This window comes from Musca autumnalis, unplaced genomic scaffold, assembly GCF_047663935.1.
Source record: "Musca autumnalis isolate F117 unplaced genomic scaffold, ASM4766393v1 scaffold_3, whole genome shotgun sequence".
Lineage (NCBI taxonomy): Eukaryota > Metazoa > Arthropoda > Insecta > Diptera > Muscidae > Musca > Musca autumnalis.
Genome location: NW_027411866.1, coordinates 130,837,193 through 130,859,039, shown reverse-complemented (window position 1 = coordinate 130,859,039; position 21,847 = coordinate 130,837,193). Strand labels below are relative to the sequence as shown.

Genomic DNA, 21,847 nt, shown 5'->3' with positions numbered 1-21,847 from the left:
TTTAATAAAATACAACTACTTGCTTCCTTTATTGGCGGACAAATTGTTCTGTTTCGGCAAGCCTGCTCATTGCTTGCTGGTTTTTGCTGGGAAGGTGTGTATTTACGTTCTACAATTTTCTAGCAAAAGAGAATCAAAACCCCTTACTCTCTGAGAAAGTTCTTGCTGGGAAAGTAACCAGACAGACTTAATAAAAGTTATTTTTTTGTTTTGTTGAAGAAGAAACACGAACGATATGAACTAAGTGAACAACCTAGTTCCTTTTGCGGAACGGAACGGAAAAGATCAAACCGCAAAAGGAACGAGCTTGCCCAACTCTAGTGCACGCTGATCAAGAATATATATGGTTTACGGAGTCTACAATGATTATTTCGAGTAGTTACAAACGGAATAACAAACTTAATATACCCCCAATCTAGGTGGAGGGTATAAAAAGACGTGGAATGCAGAGTGGAATTTATTTGGAGACCCCATTCATAGATACTTCATTGCCATTTTTGTATGTAGGTCTTTTTTATATCTGGTAGTAGTTATTCTAGTCCCTCAGTAATGGTGGCGACATTTCCTGAGTATTTCAGCCATGTGGTGTCTTACAAAAGTGGTGTCTTAGACACGCCGTTCGGACTCGGCGATAAACTGTAGGTCCCATATCATTGAGCTAATATGAATCGGGGTTCGCTCATTGATATGAGAGAAGTCTCCCTTGTCCCTTATGGGATGTTTGTGGAACAAATATATTATATATAGTAGTTATTAAGTGTTAATATTTCTTGCTAATAAGAGAGATTGAAATATTCACAAAAGATTTTGCTTTTTGTTGATCCATAGAGCCTGTGATGTGATCTTAAACTTCCTTCCGCCATGGATAATGCATGTGGTCATCTAGCGACCCATTCCCGCAGTGATTATAGCCTTTACTAATTGTAATCTTCGTCGTGAGAGCTTTTATAAAAGATGTGGAATAGTAGTGTGAGTTCGTTTGAAACTTTATTAATAAGTTGACTTTCATCTACCTGGTTTGTAGGTCTACGTCGCAAAAAATACTATCATCAAGAGACCCTTTGACCAAGTTTTTCAGAAGTAAGGTCCTTTAATGTTATACTATTTTACCTTTATAAAATAAAACAACATTTCAAAACTTGACTGTACAATATTAGTTTTGTTTTTATTACTTTCACATTTTGTTTTAAATATTTTTCATTTTTAATTATTATCATATGTTTTCGCGTTATACTCTTTGCGTTTTTATTTATGTTTTTTGCATGAATAATATTTGAATTGACATTCTATAATAATATTTTTAAAATATGTATTTTTTGCGTGAAATATTATTGTGTATTTAAATTGATATTTGATTGATTTCTCTTATAGCTTCGTTCAATAAATGGACATTTAATCACAATTACATATATAAATGTTTTACGCTTTTCCCTTGATCAGTGTGCATACTTTTAGGCGTGTGGTAAATACATTACATATGGTTTTCTTGAGAGTTGTTCTCATAAAGGGAAAATAATGTTTTTTTTTTTGTAATTTTGAGAGACTTATAAAAATATTATTATTTTAACGCATATAATAATTAATAAAAATAACCATATATATTATATATTCATTAAAATAGTTTAAGTAAATATTAATTATTTTAATTGTATTTTACATTGATATATTAATACTATATTTTGTTTATAAATAAAAAATAAAAACAATAATAATGTGAATATGGCAATTATTTAATGCTATTACTTTTATTGTTATTTTGATTACTGTTGTTTGGTTGTTATTTCGTGGAGGACAGTGTACTTTGTAGAGTGAGAGAGAGGAGGGAGATATTGCTCAGTGAAGTTTAGTGTTTTTAATGCTGGAAGTAACATTTATGTAGATTCTATATATTGTAGGCTACTCCCTTTGAAAATATTTACAGGCCGCTTCAGAATGTCGAGTGAACTGCATAACGACTTAATTGAGGACAATTTAGATGACTATTGTTAATTCTTAACATTTATAGAAACACCTTGCATCCCTTTCTAGTCTAACTGCCTCTTGTTCGACACTCGGAATCAATCTCCTTAATATTTGAACTTATTGACTTATCGACAAAACGGCTTATAATAAAAATAAAAATTCGTTTTCGTTTTTCATTCTTCTTTCCCATTGCAAATAATTTTTTTAATTATAACAAATTAAAAAAATATTTTCAAAGAATGTTTTCGTATTTGGCGTTTTGCCTTCCTAACCTATTCTTACACTTTTGTTCCATTTCGCATTAAAGTGCTGCTCTTCAGATGATTTGTTCGTTTGGCTTGTTTCACTTTTTTTTAGGAAAAAACATTTTATTTATTACAAAAATTAAAAACTATTTTGATTTTAATTGTATTACACATCTATTACTAGTTATGAATTAATGGAAAAGAAATGCTAAAAACAAAAGAGATGAAAAAAATAATATACACAGAGAATTTTTATAAAATAATAATAAGAAGAATATTAATAAATAAATGCAGTTAGTAAAATAATTTGATTATGTTTTATTATAAATTATATATATATATATATATATATATATATATATATATATATATATATATATATATATATATGTGTATGTGTTGTTATATATAAATAAGGTGATCAATTTTAAAGCATACCATTAGACATAATTTTTTCGAAATAATATTACTTATATTTTAGGAAAATATTGTCACCGAAAAAAGCAAGACTTAGAGACTTCCGTTTTGAAATTATTATATTCTTGAAGTAATATGTTTTTAAGTTATTACAGCTGATGTCAATAAAAACGTAGCCTAAAAGTGTGCTTTAATATTGACCACACCTACAAATTTCTAAATGTTATTCGAAGTATTCCTATTAAAGTTGGATTAAATGTGAAGTCGAGATGTAAGTTTAAATTATAATCTGGGATAGGATTTTTTCTAGATACATATGATGAAATTGTTTGACAATTCGAAGAATTATTTTTACGAAATATACATATTTTTAATATTCTTAAAAACTCAGCTTCAGGATTTCGAAAATTTCATTTGAGTTGCAGTTGGAATATTAGCGAAAAATGTCGGACAACTGGTCAGCATTCTACTAATTTTCTTTAATTGTCATTATCCTGTCGAAATTTTAATTAGGACGTTGAGTCATTGAGTCCGCTTATCGATTCTAGTTCTATATAATATCATTGTCAATGTTAAATTTTAGCCCATGAGATTTCAAAAATAATATTTGGCACAAATTTGGGTTTTGTTAGGTTAGGTTTTGTGTTAAATCCTGAGCTTTCTTTTCCAGCAATAATAACATAATAATAATCGTCCTCTTTTTACTGTGACATTACATTTTTTTGCCTTCATAAACAGAAATTTTATATGTAGACTTAATTTTCTGGTGCTCCATAGAATTTGTGGTGTGTTTTTATTCCATAACAATAGTATTGCCATCTATTGTTGAGACAATAGCGTTGGGGTATGTTCCTTTATTTTATACCCTAGACAGGCGGCGTTAATTTGCATTAAAATGTGCATTTAATTTTAGCCTGACAGACGACAGTATCTGCATTTACGAAACAGCTGATTGCTGTTTTTTTGTTGTTTGCCCCTGTATTTTTTTTACCTTGTGTCTCAGAGCACGAATATGCTCTCTCCCTCATATGAATATGGACTCTCTTCTATGGTGTTGCCATATTGAAATACCTAAATGCCCTTTAAATTCAATTTGATTTTGTGCATTAAGAATATGGATTATGCACGAGTTAATTTGAATTAAGGCAGTTAATGCAAATTAACGCTGCCATCTGTCTAGGGTATTACCACATGTCCTGAACGGTATTACCATTTTGAAACCCATTTCACAAGTGGTGACAAACTTCGCTTAATTTAGCCATAAAAATCCTCCAGTAGGTGTCGTTTTCTTAGAATCTCAGATTTGTTTTCTGAAGACACTCAGGAGTCGTATTTGAGTTATTTTGTAGACCCTTTTCTTCAATAATTGTGTCGGTCATCTGTTTGCTTCACATTTCTGTAACTCTTCTTCATCGTTAATCCTACTATTATCTGCAAATAGTTGTCTGTGGTGATGATTCTCGCTTGTTCACAGAAGATTGTGTTTCTTGTTCCTCCATACAATCTGCACATTGGCCTGGAGTACAAATCCGAAGAAATAAGGACACTGGTGTATTCGATTTTTGCCCATTTTAACACTTTATTCACGAATAATAGCCAAGGAAATATATTTTTATTGGTTGAGTGAATTATTACCAACCTGCCATCTATTATCCAATTCATGAAGTTGTTTGATGGTGAAAATCCATGCTGATAATAAGCATTGGCAAGTTTTATACCACAACCTCACTAATAAATAGTACAGTCATCTAGAGATCCATTTCATAATCAGCGGTAATAATCTTTGCTAATTGCTATTATTTACAGCTTCCCAGAAGCTTCCATGGCCGTCAGATTCGAAAGGAATAACCCCATTCTGAAGACAGATTTGAATAGAGCCTGTATCGTGAGCCGCTGCCGTGGCTAATGGACACTATCGTCTAGCGACCCATTCTATATGTGGTGTCGCTTTCGGAGCCTTTATAGGCTATGTGCAACAGTAGTTTCATTTCTTCTAGCGCTGGTGAGAGTCTTTGCTAATTTCAATCTTTCCAACATGTGTAGCTTTTGTAGCCTTGATAGAATATGTTGAAGGCTTGACTAATTGTATTCATAAACAAATTTACTTTCAGCTGCCCGGTTTTCACTTTTGTATGCCTCCATGGGCATGGCTTAAAATTGATCTTCAGAAATGAGGCTTATTCTCTTTTATACACATTCACATGTCGTGTCGTATTAGTCGTATTATATGCTGTGTGTGTCTTTGGCTCGGATGTTTTTCTTGAATAATAGGGCTGCCCTAGGAACAAAAAGTAAGCCAAGGGGCACCTGCTTGCTTATAGCTAATAGTGCTGCCATCTAGCATTCATGAAGACTTTGTGTGGTGAGCTTCCCAGTTAATTTAAAATACATTGAAATATTTCCATTAGGTGTAGTGAAGACTCAGAATCAAGTGCTGCATTTGTTTTACGTGCAATAAAAACAAACAATAAATTTGGAATAGAATTTGGCTTTTTAAATAAGCTTCGCGTCCAGAGATAAGTATAGCTTCGTGTTTGCTTTGAACTTTTATATTGAAGATTAGAACCAATGATGTTGCCACCTAGTAGCCGCCCATCCGCATAGCTGTTCATTGATGAAGGTAATCGCTAATTATAAACTTTGAAATTGTCGTTTTGCAAAGAATTTCCGCTCTAGTCCTTACGTTCATTACTATGACTTGGGGCCCTACTTGAGTTAGGTTTTACAATTTGTGACATATTTTGTTATATAGTGCTACAAAGGTCAGAGTCCATTCTGCTATGTGGGTCTTATTACAGACATTATCGCCAAATATAAACTTTGCAATATTTCCTGTAGTGGTCGTTTTTCAAATAATTTCAACCTTGACAATGTAAATCAGTAATTTGAGTTTATTTCTGGACATTACTCCATCTAATGACAGTTTCAAAGAACACTAAATGCCTCGACACATAAGAAGCATGACATTCTTGCTCGTAAATGGCTAAAGACGAAGTTCGATCTAATTCAAATGTGATTCTGAAATCTTTTTATTAGGTCGAACTTGGTCTTTAGTCTTTTATCAGATATGACATCAGCAAGAATGCCATGCTTCTTATGTGTCGAGGTCTTTAGGCTTCCACTGTTTGAGTTGGGTTTGACATCCTGTTACAATTATCGACATTTTGTGTTATGTCGCCCTACAAGGTCCATATTATGATGGGTGTCCTTACTATTTATGAATATTGAATATTATTACCATTTTCTGAATCTTTATTTTGGATTCTGAGAACTGATTCCTTAATCCTTGCGTTTTCTGAATTTTTATTTTGAATTCTGAAAACTGATTCCTTAATCAAAATACTACCTTCCATTAAAAGTTTTTCTTAGATGTTCTTCTATCTACTCAGCGTTCCTTATTATTTGTTTTTCTATAACAGAGATAAACACGAACGCGCATTCCCCGATTTCATCTCAGTCCAAAACCAACCGTTGTTATTTTTCTGGATTTATTTACGAGGGAAAACAGCACTTGCATGAGTTTAGTTTAAAATCCTCCATCTGAATCATGCCACTTACCGACGCTTTATTATAACTCGGTGGTTGGGGTCTTTGCTGTAGAAATTATCCCTGTAAGTGGCGTTTTAGTTTAACTTTTTACTGTGAAGTCAACCTATATTTTCCATAAAGGAAAATTCTGCAGATATATGACGAAATGGTAATGCGTTAAAGTTCTGCTTATGCGGATGGTTCCTAAAATATCTATATTTCAAGAATAAAAGACTCTAATAGTACGTTTATATATAACCGGATTTAACAAACCCACTGGGTTTCAAATGTCAATTCCATTGCTTATATTTCAAATAAATCCTCATAAAGAAGGTTAACCCTGCTAAAGGCTGTAATATAAACATGGCCTAACCTTCATATGTCCTGGCCTGGCGGGTAGGAAGAAAGGCAATCCTTAGTTTCGAAGACTCTGTACTTATTTAGCTGGCCTGTTACCAATGAACATTGCCCGCTACTGTATATGATAGTCCTGAAATATTTTTTGTGAATGTTTTGAATAAATGTCCACCTATTCGAGTAAGAAAAACGGAAAATAACATCATAGCTTTGTTCCAAAACTAAAAAGTTGTTGAAATTTTTACAACATTTACTCATTTTACCCGAAAAGGGTTCCATAACACAAAAAAGTTGTAAAATGTTTACTTCTCTTTTAACAAAAATGGCGCTGAATGACGCAATCTTCAAAGGCTTTTTAAAAAAATAGTAACATGCTTGCCGCCGTCTGATTGGCTGATACGCCGACTTTGACATTTGTTCTAGTTTTTTCTACGTACTTTCCATTTTTCCGTTCCCGAACTACTTCAAAAAACTTTTGTGTGAGAACAATTTTTTTACAGTTCTCTCTTTTACGAGTTTTACTATTAAGAAGTACGCGAACGAAGCTCATATCTGCTGTTTAGTTCACCAACCAATTTGTTTAATAGAACGATTCACTACAATGAACTAGATGAACAGATTAAGTTCATTTCAGTTGTTGTTTTAATTGTTATTTCTATATTTCAAAGAATAAAATACACTAACCTTTGTCCTGGCTTAGCGGAAATTTGGCAATCAGTGAAAAGCAAAGTAATCCTTATTCATGAAGGCATTATATGTACCAAGCTAACAAGATTACCAGTCAGTATTCAGCGACCCTTAGATAGTCATGAAATGAATGTAGTTCAGAGGGATTGTAGAAGTTTCAGCATATTTCTGGGGACTGTCTTCAAAGACGCCGTGTATTTAAAGACAAAATGAAAGAGAGCTTGAAATTATTTTGCAAAGTTCAATTGAAAGATTCATTCAAATGAGCGGATGAACTAGTTTCTCTTCATTTCAGTTCACTGAGCAATGATCAGTTAGCAAACGTATCATCAAAAATTGAATTTGGATTTAGACAGGATATAGATATTATGCCTGTTCGATAAATTTGCAAGTTCTTCCAACTACTTGCAAGGTTTCTCAATTCTCCTTTACTGAACAAGTTTGTTATCGAACAGTATTTGGTAAAAGTTTGTGCAAATTTGTACAAACTTTTGGATTATCGTACAGACCTATTAAAAGATATGTGAAACTCACTTAAATTAATTTGAATTTCAAATAAAATTATCTTCGAATAACATCCAAAAATATGATGTTTAATAATAGTGTTATTGTTATTTTGTTCGTATATATTGCTTTCGTATATAATTATATGTATATTAAGTAGTTAATAATTATACAAATCTATATGTAATAAAAATCTAAATAATATTTAAAATAAATTCCTTCCTCTTCATTATTATAATACACATTTTAAAACTTTTTTTGTTGCATTTTGGCAAAGTTTTCAATTTCCGGCTTAAAATTAGATTTTTATGCATATTTTTTTCTTTGTTCTGTTTGTTACGTTATGTTAATTGAGCGAAGTGTGTCGGTGTGTGTGTTAATGTTAAAAATAATACATACATATAATAATATTATTATTTTATAATTATATATAAAAATAGTTTATAAATTAAAAAATTAAAAAAAAAAACTAATTTATTCGCATGTACGCGCTCTGCGCTGGAAACGTTTCATGCGCCGATACCATTCATCTTTCCATTCGATAACAATTGAACGTGCACCAATACCCAAATAACCGGGTGGGGCTTCTGTGTCACGGCCCAAAATTAAATAAGATCTGAAAAGGGTGAGAGAAGAAAGGAAAATGTAAAATTAAAGAAATGTCAAATTATTAAATAAATAATATAAATTTAAGTTAAAGGCAAAGTTGGGTTAAAATGTGGAAACAAGCTGTTTCTCCTGAGAATCTTGCATATTGAGGAGCATTAAAAGAGTTTTCAATAGAATAACGAATTTAATAATGATAGCTTAATTAATTCAATTAAATAAAACTTTCACTAATAAACGAACTTCGTCCTAATAAGACAACAATAAAATAATTTTAGAAACGCCTGCATACTTTTAGGATCATATGTCAAACAGCTGACTGCACTTAATGTCACAGTGTAATCAGCTGTTGGTCTTTAGTGTCATTGGAACACACACTAAGTTTTTGTTAAGTTTAAGAATAAACCCATTAAATAGTGTCAGATATCGAAATTGGCATTTCTAGGATTTGTGGATCTTATAGTGACGAAAATCCCTCAGTCCCTCCCATTGCAATATTCTTATAGCCTTTTAACTTACTTATTCATTTTAATTTTGGGACATCTACACTCCAAATTCTTCATCGGAACTATCCATGTCATAGGACCGCGTCTTAGTATTGTATTCGTAGTTGCGTACTCGAGCGGTGTTCTCTTGAAAATGGCCTGAATTTGTATGATGAATTTCACGTTGCTGTTCCGCGTGTCGTCCTCCTCCTCCTCCACCCCGTCGCCGTTCCGTACGTTGGCCATTTCCACGCTGTCTGCGTCGTTCATTCTTTGATTTTCTTTGGTGCTGTACTGTTCGCTGCTCGTCACCTCTGTACTCTGTTCCCGTCCAATCACTTTGGCCATTATTGCTGCAAAAAAACATGATTCGTAATACAATAAGCACACTTCTTGATGTCGAATTGTTTTCTATACTTACCGTAATCTCTTTTGCAGAACTTGTTGAGGTTTAACCTTTTTGTGCTTATCTTGCATTTTTCGCATTCTGTAAAGAAAAAAGAAATTAAGAATAGAAATTAGTTTTTAGTTTCAAGGATTTTCAGGGGTACATTAGTAAAAAATTCAAATTAGTTGCTCCCCAAGCCATAATTAGAAAGAATTGTTAACACATTTTCAAGAAAGCAGTCAGGTTAGTTGGCAAAGCAAAGTATGGAAAGCGAATTAGCCAGCCTGTGCAGATTTGTTTGCATACTTTAATTAAGAGAAGTTATGTTAATTGTAGAAGATTTGTTAAGGGTGCTGGAGCCATTTCTCTCCCTTTTCATATATTTTTGAGGACACTTTTTTCTGTAGAAAAAAAATCCTCAGCATGAGGACACTTTTTTCTATAGAAAAAAATTCCTCAGTTGAAGGACACCTTTTTCTATAGCAAAAAATTCCTCAGCATGAGGACACTTTTTTCTATGGAAAAAAATTCCTCAGCATGAGGACACTATTTTTTCTATAGAAAAAATTCCTCAGTGGAAAAGGGGACATTTTTTCTATAGAAAAAGTTTCCCCGTGCTGAGGGATTTTTTCTATAGGAAATAGTGTCCTTAGTTCCACTGAGGAATTTTTTCTATAGAAAAAAAAAATCCTCAGTGGAACTAAGGACACATTTTTTTCTTATAGAAAAAATTCCTCAGCACGAGGAAACTTTTTCTATAGAAAAAATGTCCCCTTTTCCACTGAGGAATTTTTTCTATAGAAAAAAAGTGTTCTCAGTTCCACTTTTCTCTATAAAAAAAAATTCCTCAGCACGAGGAAACTTTTTTCTATAGAAAAAAAATCCCTCAGTGTAACTAAGGACAGCATGAGGACAATTTTTTCTATAAAAAAAATCCTCAGTGGAATGGAGAACACTTTTTTTATGTAGAAAAAAGTTTCCTCGTGCTGAGGAATTTTTTTCTATAGAGAAAAGTGGAACTGAGAACACTTTTTTTCTATAGAAAAAATTCCTCAGTGGAAAAGGCGACATTTTTTCTATAGAAAAAAGTTTCCTCGTGCTGACGAATTTTTTCTATAGAACTAGTGGAACTAAGGACACTTTTTTCTGTAGAAAATAATTCCTCAGTGGAATTGAGACACTTTTTTCTATAGAAAAAAAAATCCTCAGTGGAATTGAGACACTTTTTTTTAGAAAAAAAATTCACAGTGCAACTGGGGACTCAATTTCCGATAGAAACAAAATTGCAGTGGAAATGGGACACTTTTTTTCTATAGGAAAAATTTTGCACTGAGTGGAACTGAGGACACTTTTTCTATAGAAAAAATTGCTTAGCGAATCCGTCCACACGTTTGTTCTGCAGAAAAAAAGCTTCTGTGTTATTTAGACACATTTTTGAAGAGAAAAAAATCCGCATTGCAGCTGACCTGCTAATAGCCTTCAACTATTTCAAAAATTCCAAACAAATTACTTGTTCCACACAATGAAAATGAAATTACAATAAAATATGTTCATAATTGCTTCGCAGGGCAATTAACAAATCGAAGCAAAGCATTTTTTATGATCCAAATTAAGAGATTAACAAATATGTTGGTGGGTTGGGGGGAGTGCAGCAAAGTAGCGACCCCTGCCAGCCACTAAAAAGGGGCCAAAAGGACGGCTGTTACATGCTCTCTGGCGTATTAAATTAACCCCAACCCCATTGTAGTTAATCGTTTGGTGTTAATAAACATTCAATTTTATTGACTCATTTGTTGAGCATTAAAACGATCGATACAAAAAAAAACGAAATCGATGTGAAACATCAAAACATCAGCATTGAAAGAAAATCATCAGCCAGCATCAGCAGCCAACAACCCCCACATTCATTCCTTAGGAAGGCGGTCGGGCGGGCAAACAACCAGACAAACAGGCCAAACAAATGTTATGCTGCTGTGGTATGCGGGGTAATGGCGGCAGTGGCCTTTTCAAAGTCAATTAAGAGGCGTTTTTCATCTAAAACGTCTTGCCAGAGGTAGTAGGATCGATCATTCCGATCGAATTCTTTTTTCTCTTAGCCAGTTCTTGAGAGTTCATTCATTTTGAACACATGACGCGTGTATGATGATCATTGTCTTTTGAGATGAGACGAAAATAGAAATAAGTGTTTCAAATTATTCGTATCACACATAGACTGACTAGTCCAAACAACTAGTGTGTAGCATGGTGTCTCTTGAAGAATATGTTTCATTTGTAAAAGAATAAGTGTACCACCAAATATGACTCATCTGTATGAATTTTACGCATTTCATGCTGCCACTGCCTGCCTGTCCGAACGAAGTCTGTCCATCCATCTGTTGTGCTTTTCATCTGCAGGTTATAAATTTTCCTTTGGGAAAACTATTTTGTCATCTTCATTTTTTTCTTACACGGCAGACAATCAGACGAAAATTCACGCATGGCCATCCAATGATTACATGAATTTTCATCTTAAGATGCGAATGCGAGAAAAAAAAGAACACCGCGCATCTCTATGTTTAACATGAAAATTATTTGTTAAAAATATCATCAAATTGCTGTTATTTTTGGTGTACTTTGAAGTGAAGTGACAGGCATGCAAGCAAGCAGCCACTAGAAGATTTGGTTTCTCCCCACCCCTAAATGAGGGGTGACTGTGGTCGGAATTAAATGGTGAAGTGGGGAGGAGGAGACATTGTAGCAATTTCAAGTGTAATGGAACTTGTTTTGGTTTTTCTTTAGTTTATTTTTATAAAAATAGTTTCTTCTCTACAAGAGCGGCAATGGAGGTCGGACCTTAAGAGATTCCCTTGTAATCAAAGTAATTTTACACATCAACACTATAATTAAGTTTTCAGTTTCGCTACTTGATTTCAAATGTTGTTGTTTTGTCTTCTTTGTCAAATTAAATGTGTGGAATTATATTTAGACAAATGTGAAGGAGAGCGAAACAGTTGCTACCTTTTTGAGGGATAAAAATACCAAACATGTCCTCAGTAAAACTAAAAGTGCCTTAAATTTTGCTAAGGAAAAAATGCCCTCGGTTCCACAGAGAAAATTTTTAGGAAGAAGTGTCCACATTTCCATTAAAGACTATTTATAGGAAATGTGCCCACAATTCAATTGAGCAATTTTTTTTCTATAGAAAAAGTTGTCCTCAGTTCCACTGAAGAACTTTTTCTATAGAAAAAATGTCCTCAGTTTCACTGAAGAATGTTTTCTATAGAAAAAATGTCCTCAGTTCCACTGAAGAATTTTTTTTATAGAAAAAAATTGTCCCCAGCTTCCCTGAGGAATTTTTTTCTATAGATAGAATTGTCCTCTAGTGAGGATTTTTTCTATAAAAAAATGTCCTCAGTTCCACTGATAATTTTTTCTATAGAAAAAATTGTCCTAAGTTCAACTGATGATTTTTTTTCTCTATAGCAAAAATTGTCCCCAATTCCACTAAGGAATTTTTTCTATAGAAGGAATTGTCCTTAGTTCTACTGTAGAAGGGTGCTTCTATAGACCCTTTCGGAAAGAAAGGGTGCTTCCATAGACCATTTCGGAAAGAAAGGGTGCTTCTATAGACCCTTTCGGAAAGAAAGGGGGCTTCTATAGATCCTTTCGGAAAGAAAGGGTGCTTCTATAGACCCTTTCGGAAGGAAAGGAAGCTTCTATAGACCCTTTCAGAAAGAAAGGGTGCTTGTTAGACCCCTTTGGAAAGTAAGGATTCTCCATAGACCCTTTCGGAAAAAAGTGTCCTTCTATAGAAAGGGTGCTTATATAGACAATTTCGGAAAGAAAGGGCGCTTCTATAGGCCCTTTCGGAAAGAAAGGTTACTTCTATAGGCCCTTTCGGAAAGGAAAGGTGCTTCTATATACCCTTTCGGAAAGAAAGGGTGTTTCTATAGACCCTTTCTGAAAGAAAGTGTACTTCTATTGACCCTTTCGGAAAGAAAGGGTGCTTCTAAAGACTCTGTCGGAAAGAAAGGGTGCTTCTATAGACTTTTTCGGAAAGAAAGGATGCTTCAATGGACCCTTTCGGAAAGAAAGGGTGCTTTATAAACCCTTTCGGAAAGAAAGAGTTCTTTAGAAACCATTTCGGAAAGAAAGGGTGCTTCTATAGAACCTTTCGGAAAGAAAGGGTGCTTCTATAGACCCTTTCGGAAAGAAAGGGTGCTTCTATAGACCCTTTCGGAAAGAAAGGGTGCTTCTATAGACCCTTTCGGAAAGAAAGGGTGCTTCTATAGACCCTTTCGGAAAGAAAGGGTGCTTCTATAGACCCTTTCGGAAAGAAAGGGTGCTTCTATATACCCTTTCGGAAAGAAAGGGTGCTTCTATAGACCCTTTCGGAAAGAAAGGGTGCTTCTATAGACCCTTTCGGAAAGAAAGGGTGCTTCTATAGACCCTTTCTCAAAGAATGGGTGCTTCTATAGACCCTTTCGGAAAGAAAGGGTGCTTCTATAGACCCTTTCGGAAAGAAAGGGTGCTTCTATAGACCATTTCGGAAAGAAAGGGTGCTTCTATAGACCCTTTCTCAAAGAATGGGTGCTTCTATAGACCCTTTCTCAAAGAATGGGTGCTTCTATAGACCCTTTCTCAAAGAATGGGTGCTTCTATAGACCCTTTCTCAAAGAATGGGTGCTTCTATAGACCCTTTCTCAAAGAATGGGTGCTTCTATAGACCCTTTCGGAAAGAAAGGGTGCTTCTATAGACCCTTTCGGAATGGAAGGGTGCTTCTATGTACCCTTTCGGAAAGAAAAGGTGCTTCTATAGACCCTTTTGGAAAGAAAAGGTGCTTCTATAGACCCTTTCGGAAAGAAAGGGTGCTTCTAAAGACCCTTTCGGAAAGAAAGGGTGCTTCTATAGACCCTTTTGGAAAGGAAAGGTGCTTCTATATACCCTTTCGGAAAGAAAGGGTGCTTCAATAGACCCTTTCGGAAAGAAAGGGCGCTTCTATAGACCCTTTCGGAAAGAAAAGGTGCTTCTATAGACCCTTTCGGAAATAAAGGGTGCTTCTATAGACCCTTTCGGAAAGAAAGGGTGCTTCTATAGACCCTTTCGGAAAGAAAGGGTGCTTCTATAGACCCTTTCGGAAAGAAAGGGTGCTTCTATAGACCCTTTCGGATAGAAAGGGTGCTTCTATAGACCCTTTCGGAAAGAAAGGGTGCTTCAATAGACCCTTTCGGAAAGAAAGGGTGCTTCTATAGACCCTTTCGGAAAGAAAGGGTGCGTCTATAGCAGCGTCGCCCAAGAGAATTCCATCAAACTAAAGCAAGGGTTTATGTATAGGTGAATAAACAACAATCGAATGATGTTTATCATGCGTGTTTGCACACTTACACTGTGAATGGGAGAGAATTGTAAATGCAAAACAACTCAGTGGGCGCCCTCAGTATAGAGATGGGCGACCCTGGTCTATAGACCCTTTCGGAAAGAAAGGGTGCTTCTAAAGACCCTTTCGGAAAGAAAGGGTGCTTCTATAGACCGTTTCGGAAAGAAATGGTGCTTCTATAGATCCTTTCGGAAAGAAAGGGTGCTTCTATAGACGCTTTCGGAAAGAAAGGGTGCTTCTAAAGACCCTTTCGGAAAGAAAGGGTGCTTCTATAGGCCGTTTCGGAAAGAAATGGTGCTTCTATAGACCCTTTCGGAAAGAAAGGGTGCTTCTAAAGACCCTTTTGGAAAGAAAGGGTGCTTCTATAGACCCTTTCGGAAAAAGGTTGTTCGGAAAGAAAGGACGCTCCTACAGACCCTGTTGGAAAGAAATGGTGCTTCCATAGACCCTTTTGGAAAGAAAGCGTGCTTCTGTAGGCCCTTTTGGAAAGAAAGGGTGCTTCTATAGACCCTTTCGGTAAAAAAAGGGTGCTTCTATAGACCCTTTCTGTAAAAAAGGGTGATTCTATAGACCCTTTTTGTAAAAAAGGGTGCTTCTATAGACCCTTTCTGTAAAAAAGGGTGCTTCTATAGACCTTTTCTGTAAAAAGGGTGCTTCTATAGTCCCTTTCTGTAAAAAAGGGTGCTCTATAGACCCTTTCTGTAAAAAAGGGTGCTTCTATAGACCCTTTCTGTATAAAAGGGTGCTTCTATAGACCCTTTCTGTAAAAAAGGGTGCCCATATAGACCCTTTCTGTAAAAAAGGGTGCCCCTATAGACCCTTTCTGTAAAAAGGAAAATCGGGACGTACCCTTCCTTGGGGATAATTCTCTTCTGGAGTGTTTTATAGCCCCATCGAAGACTACATACCGCATTGCATCCATTTGAATATTGACGAGTTCACCGTGTAATCATTTGGTATGATTGAGAACAGCCTTCAGAAATGCTAAAACTGGGATTAAGGAAACAAGCGGCTGCAGAAACGACATGCAGATTATCTTCCGCCACTTCACTGAGAAAATTCGATCCTTTTGTAAAGTTTAAGCAGATCCCAAACATTTGGATCTGAATCTGTCGTTTTATTCTGTCTTTTCTTGCGTTTATTCTGATATCTAAGACCTGTAACAGGTTGGGCAAAATCTGTTCATTCATTTCTTACTCTTGGGCTGATCATCGCTTGGTTCAGTAGTCAATTGTTCCCGATTGCAGAAAATTTTCCGGTTCGTGCAGTAATAAATTGTAGTTTTGATTTATGGATCCCCATCAGAAATTCTTACCACATGAACTTAGAGCATGATCCATATCATGATTTATAATTCCCTATCATTCCGATGTACATGAACTGAGGAAAGTATCCATCAAAAGAAGACAAATTATAGGGAATTTTACGATTTGTGATCACATCAAAAGTTTTTGGAATGTTCATGTATCAACAAATTTCCTGTTGTTCTAATTCACGCATAAATATTTTACATAATTTTGTTTTAGGCAGAAAATTTTGAATAATTTGAATAAAATTTAGAATATATTCAAATACAATGTAGTCATAAAACTTAAATGTGTCACACTATTGGTGTTTATTGTTGTTGGTTTCTAATAAATTATGTGTGGGTAGACAGGTCACAAGTGGTGGAATGACATGGCGCTTGAAGAAGATTTATTGTTTAATATATTTTCAAACAAATCATTATCATTTGCCAACTGAAGATTTAGTCTCTTGGCAGTAGTTTTAATATGTAAATGTTGGGATAATCTGGAAATCATTCGAGAATGGTAACATTTTTATTTTTGGTCCTTCGAGTTCTCAACCCACCACAACAATGTGATGATTCATATAGTTTCTGACTCATTAAAAATAAATATATTAAATTATATTATCTTATACTCTCTTGATTCGATTCTGTTGAATATACCGATTATATTCCAAGCTTTTTGGGCTTTCGAAATTATTATAAAGGAATACTTATAATATTCAATGAATTTGGTCAATATTCTGATACGAAAATACTTTTATTTTTGGTACTTCGAGCACCATTAAATTGCCGTGAAACAACATTTATTTTAATATAGATTTCGGGCAATAGAATTCTTTCTGAAAAAAATCATTAAAATTAAAAAAATAATAATTTTCTATTTTTAAGCCTTAGACTTAATTATTTTAGCCTAAATATAATATATTTCTTGGCCATGAATGCGTTGTATTAAAATATGAATAGATAAATAAAATGAATTAAAATGGTCCTTCGACTAGTTCATATCATAATGAAAAATTTATATAGCGACTAATGTATTTAATATGGGCTCCTCTTTAAATACATATATCTCATTCTTTGTGTATTTAAGGCGTATATTCTCTCCCCGTTTGACAAGACATTGTCAATCTTATTTGGATATCCTTAAAGCAGAGTGATTCTCCACCCCTTTCAATTTAGAGTTGCTTCTGCATACCTCTTGCGGATGGCAAATTTCTTGCTTTTCAATTTTTTCCCTTTCCAATTTTAACAATTGGCATTCAACACGAATGCCATACTAATTGGCATTGGTAATTGAATTGTAATGCATTTAAAATTAACAACAACTACAAACATGCGTAAATACATCAGCCATTGCGTTTTTGTGCTTGAATTTCGATTGTTCGCATTTTTTTAATTTACTCTGCTTTTGATTGAGTCGTTCGTTTTCTAGCCTGTGTCCCTTCTTTACGTACGCATCTTTTGATATGTTGTCTATTTAAGTCTGTGGATCGTCGTCGTTTCTTTTTTGATGGCAATACGAAAAAGTTAATGAATGAATGAGTTACATGCTGGCTGATTGCCGAATTGCAGCAGATGCAATCTGATTTCATTGTTGATATGTGATTTATTTTTGGGTTTGATTGGCCAAGTTAAATGTATTCATTTCCTTTAAGATTTTTTCTTAAAGAGAGGTTGATTGATTTTCGATCTGTTTGAAATTATTGGACTTTGAAATATAAACTTTGCCACAGATTAGTATTTTTATCCTCTTATGGCTCTTCTCTTAGATGATTCGAATCCAAATTTCTTTTAAATTACAACCGAACTCCTGCCTTTAGCCCAATACGCGTCACCCAGCTGTCATTTGACCTTAAACTCGATGCTACTTCATGAAATAATTGGTCCAGGAATTTGTTTTATTTCTCAAGTCTCATTATAGTTATGGGCCTTTCGAGCTTGAAATTAAGTTCGAATCACATTTTCTATGCAAATTTGGTCCATCGATATAATTGTAAAGCCCTTTTATTATCTTCTTGATGATCTCTCCAAGTATGTGGTATTTACCTTGTTTTCCCTTGATCTTTAATTGAACCATTCATTATATGTATATATGTTTAAGGCCAATTTGGTCCTTCGATACAATTACGAGGGGAACGCTTGAACGCTTTTACAGCATCTTGCTCCTATTTTTCGGGTTCATACGCATAGTTCCATAATTCGTCACCTTGCACAGTGGTCCCACTTGTATGGAAAAGAGCGCCAAAAATAGTTCTAATCGAGCTACCGCCTCTAAATTTTAAACGTAGGTTTATAAGAAGCCGAAAATATAGAAATCCATTTTTTTTGGGTATAGCTCCCATAGAAAGGTACCGCCCGATTTTTGGTATTTTGACGATTTTGACCAAATTTACCAAGCGATTTGGATGTTATTTTGCATTTTGAGTTCTGAATGAATAAACTACCTCCTTGCAAAAAATATTCAACATAGGTCCACGTTTAGGTATAGCCCCCATATAAATGTACCCTCAAATTTTCGGTATTTTGACAATTTTAGCGAAATTTTCCAACCGATTTGGCTGTAATTTGGCTTTTTGAGTTCTGAGTGAACCAAATACGTCCGTGCAAAAACATGGTCAATATCGGTCTACGTTTAGGTATAGCCCCCATATAAACGTACCTCCCAATTTTCGAAATTTTGATGATTTTACCCAAATTTTCCAACCGAGTTGGCTGTAATTTTGCATTTTGAGTTCTGAGTGAGTAAAATACTAGAGTTGTGTAGTTCCGCAAAGAACTAGTTCCATGGAACTATTCCGGACAAAAAACTATTGGAACTACAGCCGGTTCTTGCATTTATATAGTTCATATAGTGCCAGTCGTCCATAAAATTCCTTTCATTTGTATAGTTCATGTTCTTCCTTTAATTCCACACTCACTTCGATCTTTCTCGTTCGGTTCGTTCATCATTCAGATGCGGTCACATTGCAAAATCAGCGTAAATCACATCCTCGTTGCAATTTATTTTTTGTATGTCAATTTAACCACCATTAGATAAAAACAAAAAGAAAGATTCGTTAAACTCCTTGGAACGAAGGAAATAAAAAGAACGATGAAAGAGAAAGATTCATTGAACTTTATCGCTCTCGGAACTACATTAAGGAACTAGTTCCTTTTGGGAAAAGAACTAGAAACATCGAACTGCTCCGGGAACTAGATTTGCCAACTCTACAAAATACCTCCTTGCAACAGTATAGGTCCAAGTTTAGGTATAGCTCCCATAAAAACGTACCGATTTTCGGAATTTTGACGAGTTTACAGGCGTGGTATAAGACGAATAACTTAGCGGTTGGCAGATGGGGGCAGCTGGATTTTTTTTTAATCGTAAACTAGAAACTTTGCCCTGCATTATAAAAATGAAGTTAGGAAACGATTTATGAATTGTTTTTTCGTAAAAACATTGTCAATGCCATCACCTATAAGTTTCATTTTGAAAATTGCACATTTATCTCACACATTGTTTTTAATTTCATGCATAACCTACGAATGCTTTGCCTCAAATGCAAATCACAACTTCTTCGACTTAACTTGGCGTAAAACCGCTGTAAATTTACAAAAATAATGCTGGATGTTAAAAATTTGATATGTTTAGAGAATATTTATTTCAATCGCAATCAATTTTGTCGCCAACAATTTTCGATTTTTGTCCACGGGCGGAACCACTGTGCCTTGGTCAATTTTATCAACATCTTTTGAAGCACCTCGATCGTATTTTTTCGAAATTTCTTGCACCTATTAACACGGGATCCAACGAGAAAAATCCCATTTTTGCCGCCAAGTGTTTCTGCAATATCAAATGTTAGCTGGTGGAATAAATACACAAGGATGCCTCCATCTCATGGTATATAACATGGCAATCTTGCACTATCCGTTCACGCACGTCTTAATTTTTTATTGGCACAACGGACGTTTTAGGACGACCCTCACGACCTTCGATTTTTAGCGAGTGTCGGCCTCGATTGAATACGTTAAACCAGTTTTTCATAGTCCTATATGATACAAAGATTTAATTTGTCGTGATTATCCACGTCGAAAATTGTGAAAAATGATCGGACGAAAAAGTTCACAAGTAAATTCCATTTTTTTTTTGCAAAGTGATTTTTTCTAAGTCACTGTAAACAAGTCAACACGTGGTCATACGTCAAACAGTACTGAGAACTCTTTCAACTACGACTAATTCGGATTCACCGAACAGATTTATAGCGTTCCGGCTAAATTAAAAGTGATGATTAAATGTCAAGGAGAAGCTTCTTGGCATTAACTTTTAATGTGAAAATTTTTGGTCTGTTCCAGTACTGCAAGAATCTACTAATTTTTACTATTTTTTTTCGATAACATAAAGGAAAAATGTTATCGTAGTGAAAAATAGTAGCTTCTTGCAGTTTCTGGAATAGAGCATTTGTTTTTAATACCTCCAAATTGATTTATTTTGCGTTTTAAAATCAAATAGTAAAAGGAAACATATAATAGGTCTGTACAATAACCCAACAATTTGTACAAATTCGTATAAATTTTTACTGAATGCTGTTCGATAACAAAATTATCCAGCAAAAGAGAGCGAGTTTGGAGAGATTTTTTGAGAGTTTTGTGACTGAGAACTTGCAAATTTTTGCTGGGAAAATTTGTGCCGCAAACATTTGCAAGTCTGATCAGCTGACTTTTAATCACCTGTTCAATGTAAACAACTCGAAATGTTGATATTTTTGACCAAGAAAATTTACAATTGCACATTTTTTTAATTCTAAAGCGTTGTGGATAGGATTAAAGCATTAAATAAGTAAACTGCAATTTTAAAATTTATGTTTTTTTCCGTTTGATTTAAAATATCAAAAGAAACAAAAACTAATTTCATACATTTACGGAAACAGCTGACTTTCTTGCAAGTTTTTGCAAAATGTTGTTCGATAACTTTCTGCAATTTTTCTTGCCTGAGAGAGGTTGCTGTAACTGACTGAGTAGTTATAGCTGGGAAAGTTATATTACACACCTAATAATGGCCCTAAGATTAATGGTCGACTACGAATAATAGTTGACTCCGTCTTTCAAAAGTCGATTAAGAATAATCGATACTCCGGTTTTCGCAGTCAATAGTCGACTACGCCTTGTAGCATTTTTGTGGCTAATAATCGATTAACCGAAACCGATTTTACGTATTCTCCCGACTTGGAGAAATATTTTGGTCCTTCGAGAAAAAACAATGCCTGACTTAATTTACTGAGCCACAACCAGCGGCAATCGTCTTCCATATTCCGCAGAAGTCTCAATTTAAAAAAAAATATTTTGTTTTCAATCAATGTTCACCTATCCTCTTCATGAAATAGCTTCTGGCGAAAATAATGTAAGCATTTCCAGATTAAAATAATAATTATCTTTTGCCCATGCTTGATTACATGTTTAACACTACTTATTCCTCTGACGTAGCACATCCATTCAATATGTATTGAGAAACATTAATGAACGAAGGCAGAGAGTAACCAACATGAAATCTGCTGACTGTTGGTTAATGAGGATATTAACAATAATGTTTGCGCGCCAACCATATCGCCGACATACATATAGCAAAATGTAAGGATAAATTAAAAATACATATTTCTCAGCTTGAAGGTGATAATCAGGCAATTCGATGTAATGCAGTGGAACACTTATGCGATGTCAGGAAAGATGGAATCACAAAAGTGAAGCCAAAAAAGACTGAGACATCAGTAAAACCTTAAAGCAAATAAGCGTTTCTTTCAGACGACACCAACACATTGCCATTGCGTTTTTTATGGCCTTACTTTTATAACCGCAACGCTTAACTTTGTACGTTTAAGTACAGAAGAGGACGACGATAAGTCAACGAAAGCATACATAGGTAAAGTTATGAGGAAGGAAGTTATGAATGAGTGTATATTTAAGGATTATCTTTGCCACACTACGGCAGTTGGTGCTGTTGCTTCGTTTGGAAGAAGACAAGATAAATAGTATGTAATAGGCATATA

General features: G+C 34.6%; 1 protein-coding gene across 3 annotated transcripts in view; it reads right to left on the bottom strand.

Annotated features, from left to right (window-relative positions):
* Positions 1–2,614: 2,614 nt before the first annotated feature.
* Positions 2,615–21,847, bottom strand: part of NetA (Netrin-A) — a 313,182-nt gene continuing 293,949 nt past the window's right edge. For 2 of the 3 annotated variants that reach the window (XM_073974386.1, XM_073974385.1), the window contains exons 6-8: positions 9,213–9,278; positions 8,826–9,144; positions 2,615–8,316 (exon numbers count right to left, since the gene is read on the bottom strand). In XM_073974386.1, the coding sequence (XP_073830487.1) occupies positions 8,175–8,316; positions 8,826–9,144; positions 9,213–9,278 (527 nt within the window). In that variant the 3' untranslated portion in view covers positions 2,615–8,174. The remainder of the gene's footprint in view (positions 8,317–8,825; positions 9,145–9,212; positions 9,279–21,847) is intronic. The other variant, XM_073974387.1, reaches the window with a different exon arrangement.